General features: G+C 29.4%; 2 protein-coding genes across 2 annotated transcripts in view; one reads left to right on the top strand and one right to left on the bottom strand.

Annotated features, from left to right (window-relative positions):
• The window catches only part of LOC135963871 (protein dispatched), a 36,469-nt gene that overhangs the window by 4,815 nt on the left and 10,560 nt on the right, over window positions 1-21,094 (bottom strand). The window lies entirely within an intron of this gene.
• On the top strand, window positions 1,262-16,939 carry GABA-B-R2 (gamma-aminobutyric acid type B receptor subunit 2). Its single transcript, XM_065515862.1, has 14 exons — window positions 1,262-1,504; window positions 1,599-2,080; window positions 2,728-2,908; window positions 2,966-3,184; window positions 3,248-3,388; window positions 3,461-3,615; window positions 3,886-4,249; window positions 4,324-4,434; window positions 4,512-4,748; window positions 8,644-9,007; window positions 9,089-9,194; window positions 9,664-9,976; window positions 15,844-15,997; window positions 16,087-16,939. Exons 1-14 carry the CDS (start codon window positions 1,262-1,264, stop codon window positions 16,713-16,715), a joined length of 3,699 nt encoding a protein of 1,232 aa, XP_065371934.1. The 3' UTR covers window positions 16,716-16,939.

Raw genomic sequence — 21,094 nt, 5'->3', positions numbered from 1 at the left:
TAATTCAAATGAATTGGGTAAAAATGAATTGCAATTCGTTTCCAATTCATTTGAATTGAATTGATTTTGAATTAATTCAAATGAATTAGAAAAAAGAATTAGCAATTCATTTGAATTGAATTCATTTCCAACTCATTTGAATTGATTGAAATTTGAATTGATTTTGAATTAATTCAAATGAATTAGAAAAAAGAATTAGCAATTCATTTGAATTGAATTCATTTCCAACTCATTTGAATTGATTTTGTAAGTAAATCTACAGTAAGCATCACAGGCGTTTTGTATTCAACTAATTTTTTATGTAAAAGACAGCAAGCATTACATACATTGCTATTTTTCCTGATTTTTGATTATTTGTTTAAGATAGTTTTATTTTTTTGAAATAAATATACATAAATATTAGCAACAAGTTTGTCGTTGGGTGGTCGTGGGTCACAAAATTTCAAAAATTATTAATTGCTTCTTGAATATTAAATGTGTTTTGTCGTTCAGCGTATTTCAAAATAAAAATCTGTTCTTCTTGAAGAAACAAACTCCAAACACCATGTTTTAAATTTTTGTACTGTATATTTTCATTTTTGTAGGAGAAATTTTTCATTCCCCCTAGAGATTTGCTCTTGAATTTGATTGATTTCTAATTCAATTTAATTAATTCAATTTAATTAATTAAAAATCAATTCAATTCAAATGAATTGTAAATGAATTGCTAATTCTTTTTTCTAATTCATTTGAATTAATTCAAAATCAATTCAATTCAAATGAATTGCAACTCATTTCTGCCTAAATCGTTTGAATTGATTCAAATTTCATTCAATTTATTTAATTCAAAATTTAGCTAATTCATAATGAATTAAAATCAGAAAAGAATGATTCATTTACAGCTCTGTTCATTTGATACTATATGCTAATTGAGAGCTTAGTTTTAAACGCAATTTTAGTCTAAACATGCCAATTAAATTAAAAAATTAAATATAGTCGGTTTAAACTATTATTATGTCAATAATATGTTATAATAAGCTGTAAATACTTACACATAGTAATATTTTAGTGTTTTCTCCTATTCAAATCATCTTGAAAAAAAGTTTTAAGGGTTTTTTGGTTTTCAGTCGTGGCAATCATTCTCGTGGAATTTCCCATATGTATTTTCTATAACCGACCTTAACGATTTTATTTAAGCTCTTAGTTTTGATTATAGACAATATTCTATGAATTGTTTACTATTACACATTTAACAGATAAATAGCAAAAAAGGCAAACAAATATGCGTATTTTGGCATTATTATTACCTCTACAGCTTCTGGCATTTGCTTATGTGACAAATGCCAGGACGGCCAAACGCTCTGATGTCTATATAGCAGGATTTTTCCCCTACGGTGATGGTGTTGAAAATTCGGATACAGGACGTGGTGTTATGCCAAGTGTAAAACTGGCATTGTCACATGTCAATGAACATCCCAGAATATTGACAAATTACAGATTGCACATGTGGTGGAATGACACTGAAGTATGTTATTTATATACAATATTGTTTTTTTTTATTATACTTAAAACTTAAAACATTTTTAATTTATCTATCTTTGACCGTCTATCAAAATTAGTGTAATGCAGCAGTTGGTGTCAAGTCGTTTTTTGATATGATGCATTCGGGACCGAATAAACTGATGTTATTTGGCGCTGCATGTACACATGTTACGGATCCCATAGCCAAGGCCAGCAAACATTGGCATTTAACGCAGCTTTCGTATGCCGATACCCATCCCATGTTTACTAAAGATGCTTTTCCCAATTTCTTTCGTGTGGTACCATCAGAAAATGCATTTAATGCTCCACGCTTAGCATTGCTAAAAGAATTCAATTGGACCCGTGTTGGAACTTTATATCAAAATGAACCACGATATTCCTTGCCTCATAATCACATGGTGGCGGATTTAGATGCAATGGAATTGGATGTGGTCGAAACACAAAGTTTTGTAAATGATGTGAGTGAATCACTAAAGAAGTTAAGGGAAAAGGATGTTCGTATCATATTGGGTAATTTCAACGAGCACTTTGCGCGCAAAGTCTTTTGCGATGCGTATAAGTAAGTAAATTTTTAAATTAACTACACCATTCGGAGTTAAAATTGAGAAAATACAAATTGGTATTTAGAAAATCAAATAGAAATCAAGAAATCCAAATTAAATTTAGAAGTACTAACTAATATTTGTTTTAAATTCATACTTGTACTATGTTAGAGTGTTCCAAGATTGTATAGAGGAAAAAAAATTCAAGGTACAGGACGTCCCCCCACTAGAATTGTTCTATGTATTGTAGAAACACGTTGTGTCAAATATTAGGATGATAGGATAACGTTATGCTAAAGTCTAGCATTTACAATAGCAACTTTTCTTAAGTTTCATTCGAATCAGCCTAAAAATATGTACATATATGACATTATTTTTCTATTAGAAATTCCAAATATTGAAAAATTTGACCATTGACCTTTACGATTTAAGGGTTAACGTTTTCCGATTTCTTCAATACATAGTGGGGTGGATGGTCATAATAAATAGGAAACAAATTTTTCAAAAATGTCATACAAATTTAAATTTCTGAGTCAGTTATGAACAAAAGTAAAAAACTTGTTAGCAGTTTTATTTAAAAATTTCAATATACTCATTAAGGGAGTTTCCCACGATCACACAACTCCTTTTAAAAATGCTAAATAGTTAAATTTTACTTAATTAGACTGGAAATGTATGGTCGTGCATATCAATGGTTAATCATGGCTACATATTCGGGTGAATGGTGGAATACTACTCTAGATACAGATTGCTCTGTAGAAGAAATATCTACGGCTTTAGAGGGTACAATCATGGTCGATTTATTGCCATTATCTACAAGTGGAGATATAACAATTGCGGGAATAGTAAGTTTATCAGAGTTTCCTTTAAGCCAAATCTAATAAATTGCTTAACATTTATAGACTGCCGATGAATATTTATCGGAATATGATAGTTTACGTGGAAATGAATATTCACGTTTTCACGGCTACACTTACGATGGTATATGGGCTGCTGCATTAGCCATTCAATATGTGGCTCAGAAACGTGAAGATTTCTTAACACATTTCGACTACCGTGTTAAAGAATGGGAAAGTGTTTTTCTAGAGGCTTTAAGAAATACCTCATTTGAGGGAGTAACGGTAAATAAGAAAAATAAAAACAAATAACATTTACAAAATTTTCAATTCCGTTTATATTTGAAGGGACCTGTGCGCTTTTATAACAATGAACGTAAAGCCAATATATTAATAAGTCAGTTTCAATTGGGTCTTGTAGAAAAAATCGGAGAATATCACTCCCAATTGAGTCGTTTGGATTTGACTTTAGGTAAACCAGTAAGATGGGTAAGTAAAACACACATTTTCTATAAAGCATTATGAAATTAAGTTTAAAAAAATGTATGTATTTAATTTAAGACTGGAAAAACACCGCCGAAAGATCGTACGTTAATATATATTGAACATAGTCAAGTGAATTTAACAATTTATATAATATCGGCAAGTGCTTCTGTGATCGGTGTAATTATAGCTTGTGTATTCCTGGCATTTAATATAAAGTACCGCAATCAAAGGTAAGATTTTTTGACTAAATTTTATTGTACAAATGTATGTACATTAGAGCGTACCACCTTACAAGGAAAAAAAAAGTTCGACGTAAACCCCCTAATATGAAGTATTTCAGCAAGGCAGTTATGAAAAATTTTTTTATACATTTGGTAATAAAAATGTATAATTTTCATAACATTTAATTGATTCGGCACGTTTTCCATTATACAATTGGATCCTACCCAATAAGCACAATGTTATTCAATTTGAATTTACATATTTATAATTTTTTTCAGATATATCAAAATGTCCAGTCCACATCTGAATAATTTAATCATAGTGGGTTGTATTTTGACCTATTTAAGTGTAATATTTTTGGGACTGGATACAACATTGAGCAGTGTGTCAGCCTTCCCATATATATGTACTGCAAGAGCTTGGATTTTAATGGCTGGTTTTAGTTTAGCATTCGGTGCTATGTTTTCAAAAACATGGAGAGTTCATTCAATCTTTACGGATTTAAAATTAAATAAGAAGGTTATAAAAGATTATCAATTGTTTATGGTGGTGGGAGTGTTATTGGCAATAGATATTGCGATTATCACAACGTGGCAAATTGCGGATCCATTTTACCGGGATACCAAACAATTGGAACCCAGGGTAAGTTTGTTTTCTATTTAAGTCTTGTCTAACATTTTATTTCTGTTATATTGTCTGTTATTACTTTTTTGCAGCATCATGAAAATATTGATGATGTCTTAGTTATACCAGAAAATGAATATTGTCAATCAGAACATATGACAATTTTCGTTAGTATTATTTACGCCTACAAGGGTCTACTTTTGGTGAGTTTTGGTATTATGTATTGCTGGAGTAAAACACATATTTATCTAAATGTTGTTTTTTCAAATACATTTTTTAGGTATTTGGAGCATTTTTAGCTTGGGAAACACGTCATGTTTCAATACCAGCTTTAAATGATTCAAAACACATTGGATTTTCCGTTTACAACGTGTTCATTACATGTATTGCGGGTGCTGCTATTTCCCTAGTGTTGTCGGATCGCAAGGACTTGGTTTTTGTCTTACTCTCATTTTTTATAATTTTTTGTACGACAGCAACTTTGTGTTTGGTGTTCGTACCGAAAGTAAGACTGGTAGTAAGGAAGTTTTGTAGTTTTTTGTACATAATACTTTTTTATTTTTTTGGCATTAACCATAAACACATTAAGAAATTTGACAAATAACGATTTTTTAGTAAAAACAAAACATCATACACCTGCATGAATAGTTAAATCATTAAAAAAAAATACATGGAGTTGGAAGTCAAAACAATTAATCTTAAACAAGCTCAAATTCATTTGTTCGGAAAAATTTGTCTGTCTGAACTTTTAACAACAATCAAAATTGAAAACATAAAAGCTGTACATTTACTCCTAAAACACTGTAATATATATACAGGTAAGCCTCCATTTACGCGGTACTTTATTTACGCGAATTCGATATAACGCGAACTCAAATTACCAACCATTTTTTCAAATAGGCGACTTTTTTTATACGATTTTTATATAATGCGGCAACAAACAGCAAGAAATGAAAAAAGCACAAGCGAATAACAGATTTCTTTTTTGAAAACTTCGTTAATTTTTATGAATTTTATGTTATGTTTTGATCTCTTTTATGTATTACAATATTTTGTTTTTTTTAATTGAAATTTTTTCCTTAATTTTCGATAAGAAATATTTTTTTAGTTGAGTTTTTTTTTACTTTACTTTTGTTTTATGAAAGTTTTTAGAGGTACAAATAAAATAAGTTTACTTAAATTATATATCGTCGCCTTAAATGCAAACGGACGTAACTACATTTTTATTGTTTTTACAGGATACTTTATAAGATCAATCAAAACTCGATTTTAAATTTTTGTGTAGTTACGTCCGCTTTCATTTAAGGTGACGATATGTATGTTTTTATTTATATTTAACGCGATTTTTAGGTCTCAATTTATTTTTTGTTAAGTGACTGATGTATTGTTTTACGAGAAAAAAAAAATATTGGCCCCACAAAAGCATTTCGTTCTAAATTAGAATCTCGTTTTACTCGAATTTGATTTACACGCTATTTTTTTGGGCCCAACAAACCGCGTAAATGGAGGCCTACCTGTAATTATTAAACTTGTAAATAAATAAATAAAAATAAACAATTAATCTATTATTGATATACATACATATGTATATCATATGTATGCATCGGTAACCATAAACGACAAAGGATCGATAATCATTTTTTCCTTGCGCGAAAGAATTATAAGGTCACTGTGCTAGTTGAAAAAACTGCCAAGCGGGGCACCCGGTGAGTTAAACTAATTCGGGTACGCTGAATTCATTGGTGCTAACCGTTTTTTTTAGGTTAGCTCGTATTTTCGGAGTTTGCACGAAATTCCGCAATAAAATTACCTTTAAGAAAAGCTTAACATGTTATTAATCTTCGCAGTCGTATTTTTTAGCAAAATTTCGAAATTTTTGGAAAACGAAGTTACGCTGTTAATATTTTCTAAGCGTATAGAAAATAATTTCAAACAAAACAAGCTCTAAATGATTAAAATCTGTTTACAACTTTTGATTTTACAAACAAAAGATCAAGCAAATATCCCCTAATAACATTTTAAAATTTGTTCCTACATTTTTACAAAAAGTCTTCTATAAATTTTTAAAAATTTTATACATTTTTGAAAAGAAGACACAATTTCCTATACGTTGATATATAATATATATATCTTATCTTTTCCACTAGTCAAATTTATAGATTCAAAATCATCAACTAACAGAAAAGTTACAGAATCTTGCCGTTTTGTAAAAACGTACTAAACATAGAAAACAGTGCACGATATATACGAGTTATGTATCTTATCTTTTGTGAATAAAATTAAAAGTTGTTGACAGATTTTAATCATTTAGGGCTTGTTTTATTTGGAACTTCGTTCTATATGTATGAACAAAATTAAGAGCGTATATGAATTTTCCAATTTTTAATGCCGTTTTAAAAACCAACAATTTTTCTAAAAAATTATTTTTTTTGGAAAAAAAAATTATATTTCTAAAACGACTGCGAAGTTTAAAAACGTGTTAAGCCTTATTTAAAAGTAATTTTATTGCGGAATTTCGATTTTTCAGTTTATTCAAGAAACTAAAACGTTTTTGAATTACCCGAATATATGTTGTGCAACCTCCTCCATTGAATTCAGCGTACCCGAATTAGTTTAACCCACTGGGTGCCTTTCTTGACAGAAAAAAAGTGTAAATTTCGAGCACAGTGTAATTATAAGCTAAAATAAATGTTGTTCAGATTTGATTACTGTTAGTTCTATTTATAAACCAAATATCAACAATGAAGAATGTTATATTTATATACCCACCACCAATACATTATGTGCACCTATTTTGGTGCATTTTGGGCCGATCTACATATGTAAATGTTTACCAGGGGTGTACTCCCTAATACTATTCGAAAGGAAATCGTTTTGAATTACAATATATTTAGCACACAATTTTCGTTTTTGGATATTTGGTTTATAAATACTAGAACAAATGAGATCAAAAAAATCATACTGAACAAAGTTTGCGCAATAGTACCAATCAATACGATTTGTATAATTGGATAAATAGAACGAAAAATAAGCTGCATTTAATTTATTTAATTAAACAAAATATATATAACTTATAAACATCACAGATCTTAATTGTTTGACGTTATGTAACTCAGATCAAATAAACATTTGCCGATATTTCGTCAAATTGTTTAGCAATACAAACTTACATACCCTAAGTTGTTTCCCAATAAATGTATTTGAAGAACCTCTGAAGTTTAACCATCAATGTAACTTCGGGTATTGTGGACTATGCGTCTAATATGGACCAGTATCTTTTTTCAGAAACTATTGAAGGTATATTAACACTGATTTGTCGTACATTTTACAATTTGTTTTAAACGAAAATTGCACATGTGCTTTCATGAGTAATTGACATGTTGGCTTTTTATTCTTGTATTGAAATTAATGCGGGTGCTCAACATTTTTTTCGGCCCAAGTAATAAACAAAATTTGGTACAGTTACTTGTTAGAATTTCATGTTTGGTTGTTTTATATAGTTAAAGTGGACACGTAGTTTTGCATATATTTGATAAGAATTTAAGCACATTTAGATTATTAGGTAAAAATAATTGTTTACCACTGTAGCCCAAGTTCGTGTAATGTGGACCACTTAAATTACTTGAATATGTACTAATGGTCCACATTACCCGACAATAACGATGTACTTTGTATGCAATCTATTTAAGCCAAGAACTCGACTTTTTAGTTTGTATTAATAATAATATATTAAAATTAAATTTTTTAATCATTCATGATTAGCTGGTTCATGAATTTTATGTATTAAATACAAGTCCACATTACCCTCATATAGTGGTCCACATTACCCTCCAATTTTTTTAATGCTGGTTTTTGGGTTCCTTACAATATTTTCTCATAAATTTTTTATCTTTTGACGGAAAAAATTTTCAACAGCAAAAACAATTAGAGAATACATTAGCTAATTTATTGCTTCACAACTTTTTTAATATCCATATATATTGTGACCAAAATTTAGAAAAAACAAAACGGTAGTCCACATTACCCGAAGTTACTCTAACATTTCTGTAGTCATAAATGTTTAGCTTCCATCCATGCCATAATGATTCATTAAAACATACTTTTTAACTAATACTAATTAACATATATGCAGTTTATATTAAACAATCTATTTTTTATTTAAACTAATAATCAAAACAATGGCTTGTGTTACCGTAACTACTATTAATAATAATAATAATACACGTATACAAAATTATATAATAAATTGCTTGCATTTTCCTTAGTTTCTTTACAAATTGTGATACTAATACTGACTACTTATTAAATAGCTCTAACTATTCATGCAAATTCTGTAAAACACCAATCCTAACTAAAAAAAATACTTACTTACTAAAAGGTTTTTTGTTTTTCAAAAATATGTACATATATAGCTCGTGGAAATGAAACGTAATCCTCAAGGTGTGGTCGACAAACGCGTAAGAGCCACTCTTCGACCAATGTCCAAAAATCGTCGTGACTCTTCGGTTTGTGAATTGGAACAACGTTTACGTGATGTTAAAAACACAAATTGTCGTTTCCGCAAAGCTTTGATGGAGAAGGAGAATGAGTTGCAAGCACTTATTAAAAAATTAGGGCCAGAAGCTAGGAAATGGATAGATGGTGTTACTTGTGGTTCAGGTGGTAGCATTGGAGGTGACACAGAACCAATATTAGGTGGTAGTAATGGCGGTGGAATAAATGATACGTCCAGATTATCAGCACCTCCTGTCAGAAGGGAAATGCCTAGTACTACTGGTAATATTTTTTTTTAAATGAATAGCTTTTTGTTATAGACACTTAAAAAATTTGAATTAATTTTTCTAAAATAATTAACAGAAATAACTGAACTGACGTCAGTAGATAGTGTTACATCTACTCATGTTGAACTGGACAACTCAGTAATATCCGTTCAGTCGACAACTGTTGCTCCATCTTTGCCACCGTAAGTATTAGTTCCGTAAAATTTTAAGGTCACTTACTTTTCGTTCTGGTGTATCCAAAAATCCTTCAATCTCATTTGATTAATGTTAGTTCTATTTACAAATCGAAACATCAAAAAATGTTCATTTTAAAGTGCGTTAAAATTATAAGGTCAAGCGCAATGTTTGAGCAACTAGTATTTTACTCAATAGTACCGATCAACACTATTTGTATTTTTGGATAAACAGGGGCCATTACCGTTTTTGATATCGAGTAAAATTGATCGTAATATCTTTATGTGAGATTATGGCACTAGATATCGAAATTATTTTTCGATCGGCCCCAAAGCAAAAAGTAAGTGACTTAATCATGTTGACACTCACCTTAGTATAGTTCGTTAGTAATAGTTTTTTTTTCAATTGAAACATTATTTTTTCAATTAAACAAATATTAAATGTTTTATCAACAATTAACTATGTATTTTCTTTTAGTAAGAAAAATGTCAAACGCCAGGAGAGCATTGCGGTGCAGTCATCAACAATTAAACCCCAACAAGTTATGCAACAACCCATACAACAACAATTGCAACAACAACTTCAGCAGCAGGCACAATTTCAACAGCAGCAACAACAAGCTAAAATCTGCAACGATACTCGGCGTCATGTCGACAAACGTAATTCGGTCTCAGCTCAGACCGATGTGAGTATTGGGTCAATGTCCAGCTTGAAAAGACAAGAGTGTAACAACATACATCGCGATGAATCTAACCTAAGAGAAAGAAGACAATCAACAACATCTTCAAGGGTAAATATGGGCTTCATTTGGTGGGCATAAATACTTAGAACACGGTTAAAACGAAGGACCCGATAATAAGTTTTATTTACGTAGTGTTCATTATAAATGTAGTAATTTTTATGAACAATTTTAGTACAATGAATGAGTCCGTACAGAAAGAAGTGTTAGACATACGGTACCGAGCATAACGCGCAGTTTTATAGAAAAAAGGGAAATAAATCGGTAAGTTCTAAACGGTTAGTCGAATTTGAATTAAATATTGAATTTGGACTTCATGGGCCCACTAGGAGCACGGCCAGGGGTCCCCAAAGTAGGACACCTCGGGTATGTTAAATTTTTAAAACGATCCTATTTCTTCGTTTGTTTTCCGATTTCAAAAATATAACATATGTACATTAGGCTGGGTCGATTTCTATGGACGATTTAAAAGTAAAAAATCGTATAACAGAAACACAATCTACAGAAAAATCTAAGAAAGTTCCCTCAAGAAACCTATGTCTAAAATCAAATCCTATCTTGCGCATTTCGTCTTTTATCCAATAAAAAAGCTATTAAAAAAATAAATACTGAAATATCATTGGATAAAAGACGAAATGCGCAAGATAGGATTTGATTTTAGACATATGGTTTCTTGGGGAAACTTTCTTAGAATTTTCCGTAGAATGCGTTTCTGCTATACCATTTTTCGTCAAAAAGATCGACCCACCCTAATGTACATAGAATCTCTTAGCCATTTTTAATAATTAGTTTTAAAAAAAATTACAAATCTAGTAATTTTTTTTAGAGTTGAATTCTTTTTGCTCTCACAAATTTACCACTGATTTGACTAAAAATTTTATAATTATCCTTACATACAAAAATATTGGAAAATGTCATACAATAATTGGCTATGACCACAAATTGACTATGAATCACTACATAACATACGAATAATCTTTATAAATAAAAATCAAATGTCGTTCGTTGGTAATTGCATCAGTAGAGAACGGCCGGACCGATTTAGAGAAATTTTTTTAAAAATGTAGGTCATAGGTTTTTACGGAATGAAAAATTGACCACGACCACTTTTACGCCCACTTTTTTAGATTTATCTAAAATTGGAAAACGGCTACATCGATTTGGCTATTTTTTTGTTTAAAGGCCTGTTTCACGATGTCGAAAGAAAATTGAATCGAACAAATTACAAATTATTCGAAAGAATTTTAAAAACTGAGAACAGGCAGTAAATGATCATAGTAATAATATTTAAATTTTTACTGAAAGAAAAATTGTCCACGCCAATCTAAAATCGCAGTACGCCTGGACCGATTTAACTATTTTTTTTTTAATGTTCGCAATACAAAATATCTAAATTCCCTAATAACTTGGCCATTCGATTTTTTATATAAAAACTCAATATATCTAAATTTGCAAATAACTTGGCCAATAAGCGTTTAATCAAGAAAAGGAGCTCCATCTGTGATCACTCATATTTCTGTCCAAAAATCGATTTTTTTATATAAAAACTCAAAATATCTAAATTCGCTAATAACTTGGCCAATAAGCGTTTAATCAAAAAAAGAAGCTCGATCTGTGATCATTCATATTTCTGACCAAAAATTGATTTTTTTATATAAAAACTCAAAATATCTAAATTCGCAAATAACTTGGCAAATAAGCGTTGAATCAAGAAAAGGACCTCGATCTGTGCTCACTCATATTTCTGACCAAAATTCGATTTTTTATATAAAAACTCAAAATATCTGATTTCGCTAATAACTTCGATCTGTGATCACTAATATTTCTGACAAAAAATCGATTTTATTTATATAAAAACTCAAAATATCTAAATTCGCTAATAACTTGGCAAATAAGCGTTGAATCAAGAAAAGGACCTCGATCTGTGCTCACTCATATTTCTGACCAAAAATCGATTTTATTTATATAAAAAGTCAAAATATCTAAATTCGCTAATAACTTGGCCAATAAGCGTTTAATCAAGAAAAAGAGCTCGATCTGTGATCACTCATATTTCTTAACAAAAATCGATTTTTTTATATAAAAACTCAAAATATCTAAATTCGCTAATAACTTGGCCAATAAGCGTTTAATCAAGGAAAGAGCTCGATCTGTGATCACTCATATTTCTGACCAAAAATCGATTTTTTTATATAAAAACTCAAAATATCTAAATTCGCAAATAACTTGGCCAATAAGCGTTGAATCAAGAAAAGAGCTCGATCTGTGATCACTCATATTTCTGACCAAAAATCGATTTTTTAATATAAAAACTCAAAATATCTAAATTCGCAATAACTTGGCCAATAAGCGTTTAATCAAGAAAAGGAGTTCGATCTGTGATCACTCATATTTCTGACCAAAAATCGATTTTTTTATATAAAAACTCAAAATATCTAAATTCGCTAATAACTTGGCCAATAAGCGTTTAATCAAGAAAAGGAGCTCGATCTGTGATCACTCATATTTCTGACCAAAAATCGATTTTATTTATATAAAAAGTCAAAATATCTAAATTCGCTAATAACTTGGCCAATAAGCGTTGAATCAAGAAAAGGACCTCGATCTGTGATCACTCATATTTCTGACCAAAAATCGATTTTTTTATATAAAAACTAAAAATATCTAAATTCGCAAATAACTTGGCCAATAAGCGTTTAATCAACAAAAGCAGCTCGATCTGTGATTCGCTAATAACTTGGCCAATAAGCGTTGAATCAAGAAAAGGACCTCTATCTGTGCTCACTCATATTTCTGACCAAAAATCGATTTTTTTTATATAAAAACTCAAAATATCTAAATTCGCTAATAACTTGGCCAATAAGCGTTGAATCAAGAAAAGGACCTCGATCTGTGATCACTCATATTTCTGACCAAAAATCGATTTTTTTATATAAAAACTCAAAATATCTAAATTTGCTAATAACATGGCCAATAAGCGTATAATCAAGAAAAAGAGCTCGATCTGTGATCACTCATATTTCTGACCAAAAATCGATTTTTTTTATATAAAAACTCAAAATATCTAAATTCGCTAATAACTTGGCCAATAAGCGTTGAATCAAGAAAAGGACCTCGATCTGTGCTCACTCATATTTCTGACCAAAAATCGATTTTTTTATATAAAAACTAAAAATATCTAAATTCGCAAATAACTTGGCCAATAAGCGTTTAATCAACAAAAGCAGCTCGATCTGTGATTCGCTAATAACTTGGCCAATAAGCGTTGAATCAAGAAAAGGACCTCTATCTGTGCTCACTCATATTTCTGACATAAAATCGAATATTTTTATATAAAAACTCAAAATATCTAAATTCGCTAATAACTTGGCCAATAAACGTTGTATCAAGAAAAGGACCTCGATCTGTGCTCATAACTTGGCCAATTAGCATCTAATCAAGAAAAGGAGCTCGATCTGTGATCACTCATATTTCTGACCAAAAATCGATTTTTTTTATATAAAAACTCAAAATATCTAAATTCGCTAATAACTTGGCAAATAAGCGAATCAATAAAAGGACCTCGATCTGTGCTCACTCATATTTCTGACCAAAAATCGATTTTTTTTATATAAAAACTCCAATATCTAAATTCGCTACTAACTTGGCCAATAAGCGTTTAATCAAGAAAAGGACCTCGATCTGTGATCACTCATATTTCTGACCAAAAATCGATTTTATTATATTAAAACTCAAAATATCTAAATTCGTTAATAACTTGGCCAATAAGCGTTTAATCAAGAAAAGGACCTCCATCTGTGATCACTCATATTTCTGACCAAAAATCGATTTTTTATATAAAAACTCAAAATATCTAAATTCTCTAATAACTTGGCAAATAAGCGTTGAATCAAGAAAAGGACCTCGATCTGTGATCACTCATATTTCTGACCAAAAATCGATTTTTTATATAAAAACTCAAAATATCTAAATTCTCTAATAACTTGGCAAATAAGCGTTGAATCAAGAAAAGGACCTCGATCTGTGATCACTCATATTTCTGACCAACAATCGATTTTTTTTATAAAAACTCAAAATATCTGATTTCGCTAAAACTTGGCCAATAAGCGTTGAATCAAGAAAAGGAGTTCGATCTGTGATCACTCATATTTCTGACCAAAAATCGATTTTTTATATAAAAACTCAAAATATCTAAATTCGCTAATAACTTGGCAAATAAGCGTCTATTCAAGAAAAGGACCTCGATCTGTGATCACTCATATTTCTGACCAAAATTCAATTTTTTATATAAAAACTCAAAATATCTAAATTCGTTAATAACTTGGCAAATAAGCGTTGAATCAAGAAAAGGACCTCGATCTGTGATCACTCATATTTCTGACCAAAAATCGATTTTTTTATATAAAAACTCAAAATATCTGATTTCGCTAAAACTTGGCCAATAAGCGTTGAATCAAGAAAAGGAGCTCGATCTGTGATCACTCATATTTCTGACCAAAAATCGATTTTTTTTATATAAAAACTCAAAATATCTAAATTCGCTAATAACTTGGCCAATAAGCGTTTAATCAAGAAAAGGAGTTCGATCTGTGATCACTCATATTTCTGACCAAAATTCAATCTTTTATATAAAAACTCAAAATATCTAAATTCGCTAATAACTTGGCCAGTAAGCGTTTAATCAAGAAAAAGAGCTCGATCTGTGATCACTCATATTTCTGACCAAAAATCGATTTTTTACATAAAAACTCACAATATCTTAATTTGCTAATAACTTGGCCAATAAGCGTTTAATCAAGAAAATGAGTTCGATCTGTGATCACTCATATTTCTGACCAAAATTCAATTTTTTATATAAAAACTCAAAATATCTAAATTCGCTAATAACTTGGCCAATAAGCGTTTAATCAAGAAAAAGAGCTCGATCTGTGATCACTCATATTTCTTAACAAAAATCGATTTTTTTATATAAAAACTCAAAATATCTAAATTCGCTAATAACTCGGCCAATAAGCGTTTAATCAAGAAAAACCTCGATCTGTGATCATTCATATTTCTGACCATAATTCGATTTTTTATATAAAAACTCAAAATATCTAAATTCGCTAATAACTTGGCCATTCTGTTGTTGCAGTACTTATGTTTTTGACAGACAACAAACTTAGGTTCTTTGTCTCTCAGTAGCGCTTCTATGTATATTTTATTCCATGCCCTATATGAATAAAAATTATCATTCAATCAGACCTGTCACAGAATTCCATTCCGATCGAAAGTGGAATTAATTTCGCTTCTTCAGAAAAAGTAAAGCGAAAATTTCTTTCGGAATGAAACCACTTTCAGTTTTCAAAGTAATTATTTGTTTTTCTAAAAATTTTAATCAATTTATGTACCAAAATCTTCAATTTTGCTTTAATATAAAAAAATCACTGTCAAATTAAAATCAAAAATACAGAAATATTAAACATATTTAAAATTAATAAATTACACGGAATCTGAAGAACCTAAAACGAAATCGATCGGAATTGAAACCATTCCGAACAAAATGTTTGACAGGCCTGAATAATACGTTTTTTTTACCCTTTTCAAACCGTTTCTCACAAATTCACAAATCGAACACAAGCATTTTTTTAACTTGGACAGGACAACGTCTGTCGGGTCAGCTAGTATCGTATAAATATGAGGAAATTTAAAAAATATTCTTGAATTATTCCAATTGAATTCATTTCTTTAATGTTTTGAAATGAAAAAAAAAAACATTAGCGGAAATCACTCTTCGTTGCAACTACCCCTGCAAACCATGCATATGAAATCAATTTTTAGTGAAATTCCCAAAATTTTTTATTTTTTCATATACATATTTACAAACATATCCATAATAATATAATTTGAACTCTTATCTGTAAATTTTATTATTTAAGCATTATGAAAATGGTACCCAAACTCCGACAACAAGAACGAAATACACGAATAATAATCACAGAAATTCATCGACAAATATATCAACATCACAGAGTGAACTTAATAACGTGTGTCCACATGGGGGACACGGAAAAAACAATAATGTTGTTAAAAGTAAGTATTCTTAAATTAAAACATACCAACAACATTAAAAACTCAATTAAGTATTCGGTTACCATCAATTACAATATTTTTATTTAAAGCTCCTGTAACATCAGATAACCGTCGAGTTAGTATGGGATCAGCGTTAAAATCAAACTTCGTTGTCTCTCAAAGTGATCTTTGGGATACACATACTCTGTCGCATGCCAAACAACATTCGCGACAGTCACCACGCAACTACGCTAGCCCTCAACGCTGCTCCGAACACAGTCACATAATACCATCAACGTATGATCAAATGACATCGCCAATACAACGTTCCGTATCAGAAAAAAATCGCAACAAACATAGGCATAAACCACAAAAAGGGACAGTATGTCAGAGTGAAACGGATAGCGAACGAGAGCGAGAACCAACACCACCCAGTACTCAATGTGTACAACAACGTAAAATAAATCGCACAAATATACAACATGCCGCACATCATCATTCATCGCCAAATGTGGCACCCGATAAGCAGCGTTCTGCGAAACATCGTGGAATTAAAACCGACTCTTCATCCATGTATGGTGCAAGTTCTGAGACGGAATTATTAGATGGAGAAACGGCTATTTTACCTATATTCCGTAAACTACTAACGGAAAAGAGTCCCAACTATCGTGGCCGCAATGTTGTCGGACAGAGTTGTCCAAATATATCAATTAAATGCGATATAGTCGAATATTTGTAGTTATACATAAGCAATGTTATTTCTTTTAACTCGAAACATAATTTTAATAGAATTTAATTCAAGCTTTTTGTTTTCCAAATAAAAAGTATTCGTCAAGTAAAAAAAAATTGAAAAAATTTTAACAAAATGCATGCAATTTCCTATACATATAATAATATATAGAGTTAGTTAAATTGATGTTTTAAAAACTAAGAAATAAATTAAAAATTAACAAAAATAAAGAATTTTTTTATTAAAACAAAAAAGAATTCAAATAATTAGTTGTGAAAAAATCATCCGAAAAAAACAATTATCGCTTAGAACATATTGAACAAAATTCGCGTTATAACTTATTTCCTATTCCAAAATAAAAATACATAATCAGTATTATTAGCAACGAAATTTAATTTCAGTATTTCTTGTGATATTAGCAAAAAATTTAACAAAAACTAACATTTTTAATCAAAATTTAAAAATTTTCAGTAGAGGCAAAAATCTGTTTTTTTGTCAATACATTACAATTAAAGTTGAGACGGATACAACTGTATTTTTTGGCAAAAGAGTAGAGAAAATCCTGTAAGATTTTTACAGTGGGTAGATATGACAATATACATTAGGGCTATAACTATTTTACATTGAAAGTTAATTAAAAAAATGGTATTACTTTTTCGCGGTTGTTAAAAAAATTCACCCACAATACATTAGGTTTTTGAAAACATACTTGGGTTTTTGCCTCTCAGTAGTGTAAAATTATTTGCCCAATTCACAATCGGTGTTGTAGCGTTGTATCGTTGTATGTCGTAATTTGTATACCATATAACACAATAGTGGTATAATGGGTTAGTGCTGACGTTTGTAATGTACAAAAATATTGTCCCAACACCCACCTTAAAGTATACCACCAATCTGCTCAGGATCACTTTCTGAGTCTATTAAGCAATGTCCGTCCATGTAAACTTTGTAATCAAATTACGATTTCAAAAATAATTCGACAAAATTTGGTACAAGCTCTTCTATTGCTCCAAAGACGAAGCCTATTGAATTTGGTTAGAATCGGTCCATTATTTTTCTTAGCCCCCATACAATTGCCCTATCCGAAAGCTCTCATAAATAGATATCCAAACCAAATTCAGCAAAAATAATTTTGTGATCGATACAAAATTACTCAAAATTACATACTAGCATAAATCTCTTTAAAATTTGTGTATTCAAAAAAAATTTGTGATCGATACAAAATTACTCAAAATTACATACTAGCATAAATATCTTTAAAATTTGTGTATTCAAATAAAATTCAATACAAATAATTTATATAGTTATATACAAAAGTCATGTCACTAAATTTTATAACGATCGATCCATAATTAGTCATAGCTCCCATATCAATTAGACATATAACTAATTATGGCGAAATTTTTGGCATACCACCACGTGATGGCCAATGTTGTATAAGTAATGAAAATCATTTTTTTAGGTCATATGGAATCAAAAACATCACGCACGAACACCAATTTCTTAAATAAACCAAACTTTTTTTCTCTGAAAAATTTATATAAATAATTTAATAATTTTATTTGCAAAAAAAAATAAAAATTATCTTTTGAAGTATGTCCGCAGTTATTATTATAATAAAATATGTATATTGTATTTCAAAATAATTGAAAATATTTCATGAAAAACTTTATTGCGTTTGGTGCGTGAACTTTTTTAACAACCGCGAAAAAATAACACCGTGGTTTTTTATATTTTTTAATGCTCTATTCGACTATGCTGTGCCAATTTGCATATTTGCAAAAATTGTCAATAGTTATATCCCTAATATCCATATGCCCACTTCCGAAAATCATTTTATTGAGTATAGATTTCTTAAAAATGTTGGTATTCAAATAAAATTCAATACAAATAGGTTTCATATATACAGAACTCATGCCACCTACTTTTATGACAATTGGTTCATAATTAGATTGGTGTTTACGTCAATAAATATTTAAAACTTTTCAAAAAAATCCAATATGGACTTAAAAAAAATAGCAAAATATCAAAAGGTTCATAGTCACACTGTTTCCAATGCCATAAAACAGTATAAGAAAGATTTGAACTTTAAAAGGAAACCTGGATCAGGAAGAAAAAAGCTCTAAAAGATATTGGTAGATCAAAAAAAGTCGAACAACTCTTTCGAAGAGCATGGAACACTTCTATCAGAATAGCAGCTCGTAAAGTTAAATGCTCTGATTATTTTGTGCGCAGAGCCAAAGCTAATACTGGATTGAAGTCGTATAAAGTTACAGATCGCAATGAGGCAAAAGAACCATCGAAAAAATTTATACTTAAAAATATTTTTATTTAAACAAAATTAAATTTTTTTTAAACATTTTTTTTCCAAATAGTTTTTTAATTTTTTAAAAAAAGTTTTTTACAATTTTTTTTTAATTTTTAAAAAAGATTTTATGACAAAAAAAATTATTTGATGAAAAAAAATTCGGGTTAAAAAATATTTTTCCGGATTTTGATCCATTGTAGGTCCAAATTACTATAGCCTTATATATGGACTTTGTAATATCTATCATTAGATATCCATATTGTGTATATTAATGACTTAGTTATCCAGATATAGATCAAAAATAGGTAAAAAATCGAGATTTTCCCGGTTTTTTCCTAATATCTCTGCCATTTATGGGCCGATTTAAATTAAATTATCGATATCGACTTTTGCTATCTATAACGATCCAGAATATATACTTTGTGGGGTCGCAAATGAAAAATGTAGAAATTACAAACGGAATGACAAACTTATATGTATATACCCTTGCCACTCATGGCGAAGGGTATAAAAATACAACTTTTGTGTGATTGATGATGAAACTTGTGATGTGGTTGATGGACGAGGTAATGTTTAAGAATAATACCGAACAAAAACACAAACAATATTCCCCAATTATTTTATGACATTTTCTTGAAAATGTCAAACTACCGGAGATGGGATAACTGATTTATTTGTATTATTAATTTTAGAAAATTTACTAATTAATTTATTTTAGTATAAAATGGCAAATAATTTAATACTATAATCTACCTCTGCATTTTTTTTAAATATTTAAAGATAATCACTGCAGTTAGTCTTGATATAACGAGTAGTTTAACGTGAAGTTAAAAATGATGTTCAATTGAAATTTTCATTTAAAAATTTTAACGAATCATATATTTTTTGTTATAAAAAACAAGTAAATTTGTATAAAAATAGACCGACACTGTATTTAATTTTCTAAAACTATACAAACGTTTGAATTAGAAAAAATAATTTCAGTATTCTTCATAAATTTTCTCACGTTTTTAGAAGTATGTATCGCTTAATGAAATCATGGTTATGATTAACCTTTTAAAGTACTGCTGTTAGATACATTTTTCTAGAATAGTCTTAAAATAGTTTATTCAAAATTAATGAGATATAAAAGTTTTTATATCAAATTAAAGTTGGATTTTATTTATAATAACAAAATTAAGCAAAATGTTTTTATGTTTTTTTAGTTGCATTTATTTTAAACGATATACATACGTATGCAATACTTTTATTTTTCAACACAATTATAATTTATTTGTTTAATTATATTTTAAAACACCTTCTATATAAATAGACATAATTTAAGTACATTATATTATTATACTGATTTTTTTATTTTTTGGTTTACATTAAATTATTAAAATTTACTGATGTATAAAGTGTTATACTCATACAATGTATAACAAATAATTGCCACATATAAATTTTCTAATACAACTTTATCACAGATTTTATTTATATTAGATTTATATAATATTTTGAGAATATCTTTCTATTAATTTAAATTAACAATTATTTTTTACAGCAATTTGATAAATTTTAAGACTAAAACAAAAATGATAAGATTAATTTTAAGGAAATCATAAAGGAAAGCATTTAGTTTTTAATGCTTTAAAAATCTATTAAATTAAAAATATAATCTTAGTTAAATTAGCTGAGTTACTTAAAAACGTTTATATGAGCTAATTACTAAATTATATTTCCCAGGAAATACTGCATTAGATCTGCAACTAGTTCTAGAAGGAATGCATACATACATATACACTGATGGACGAAAGTCACCGCCATTTCCCTTCAGAATGTTTAAAGGACTACCACGTTATAAATATAATTGAAACACAAAATTTTATTTTTTCAACAAAAACAATAATTCAATTTAATTATTCTTCTGTTAAAACAAGTCTTTTTAACTTAACCTAATTTACAAATACGTACCGTGGCGATCCTTTACACATCCTAAAGAGGAAATGGCGGTGAATTTTGTCCATCAGTGTATGTAGTACACGCTCTATTTTGTCGTTGCGAAATAATTTCTTCCGATGTGAAACGGCCTACAATTAAT

The sequence above is a fragment of the Calliphora vicina genome, chromosome 1 (genome assembly GCF_958450345.1).
Source record: "Calliphora vicina chromosome 1, idCalVici1.1, whole genome shotgun sequence".
In the NCBI taxonomy this organism is placed as follows: domain Eukaryota; kingdom Metazoa; phylum Arthropoda; class Insecta; order Diptera; family Calliphoridae; genus Calliphora; species Calliphora vicina.
Note: the sequence above shows the minus strand (reverse complement) of the source record. Positions and strands in the feature narration are given on the sequence as shown.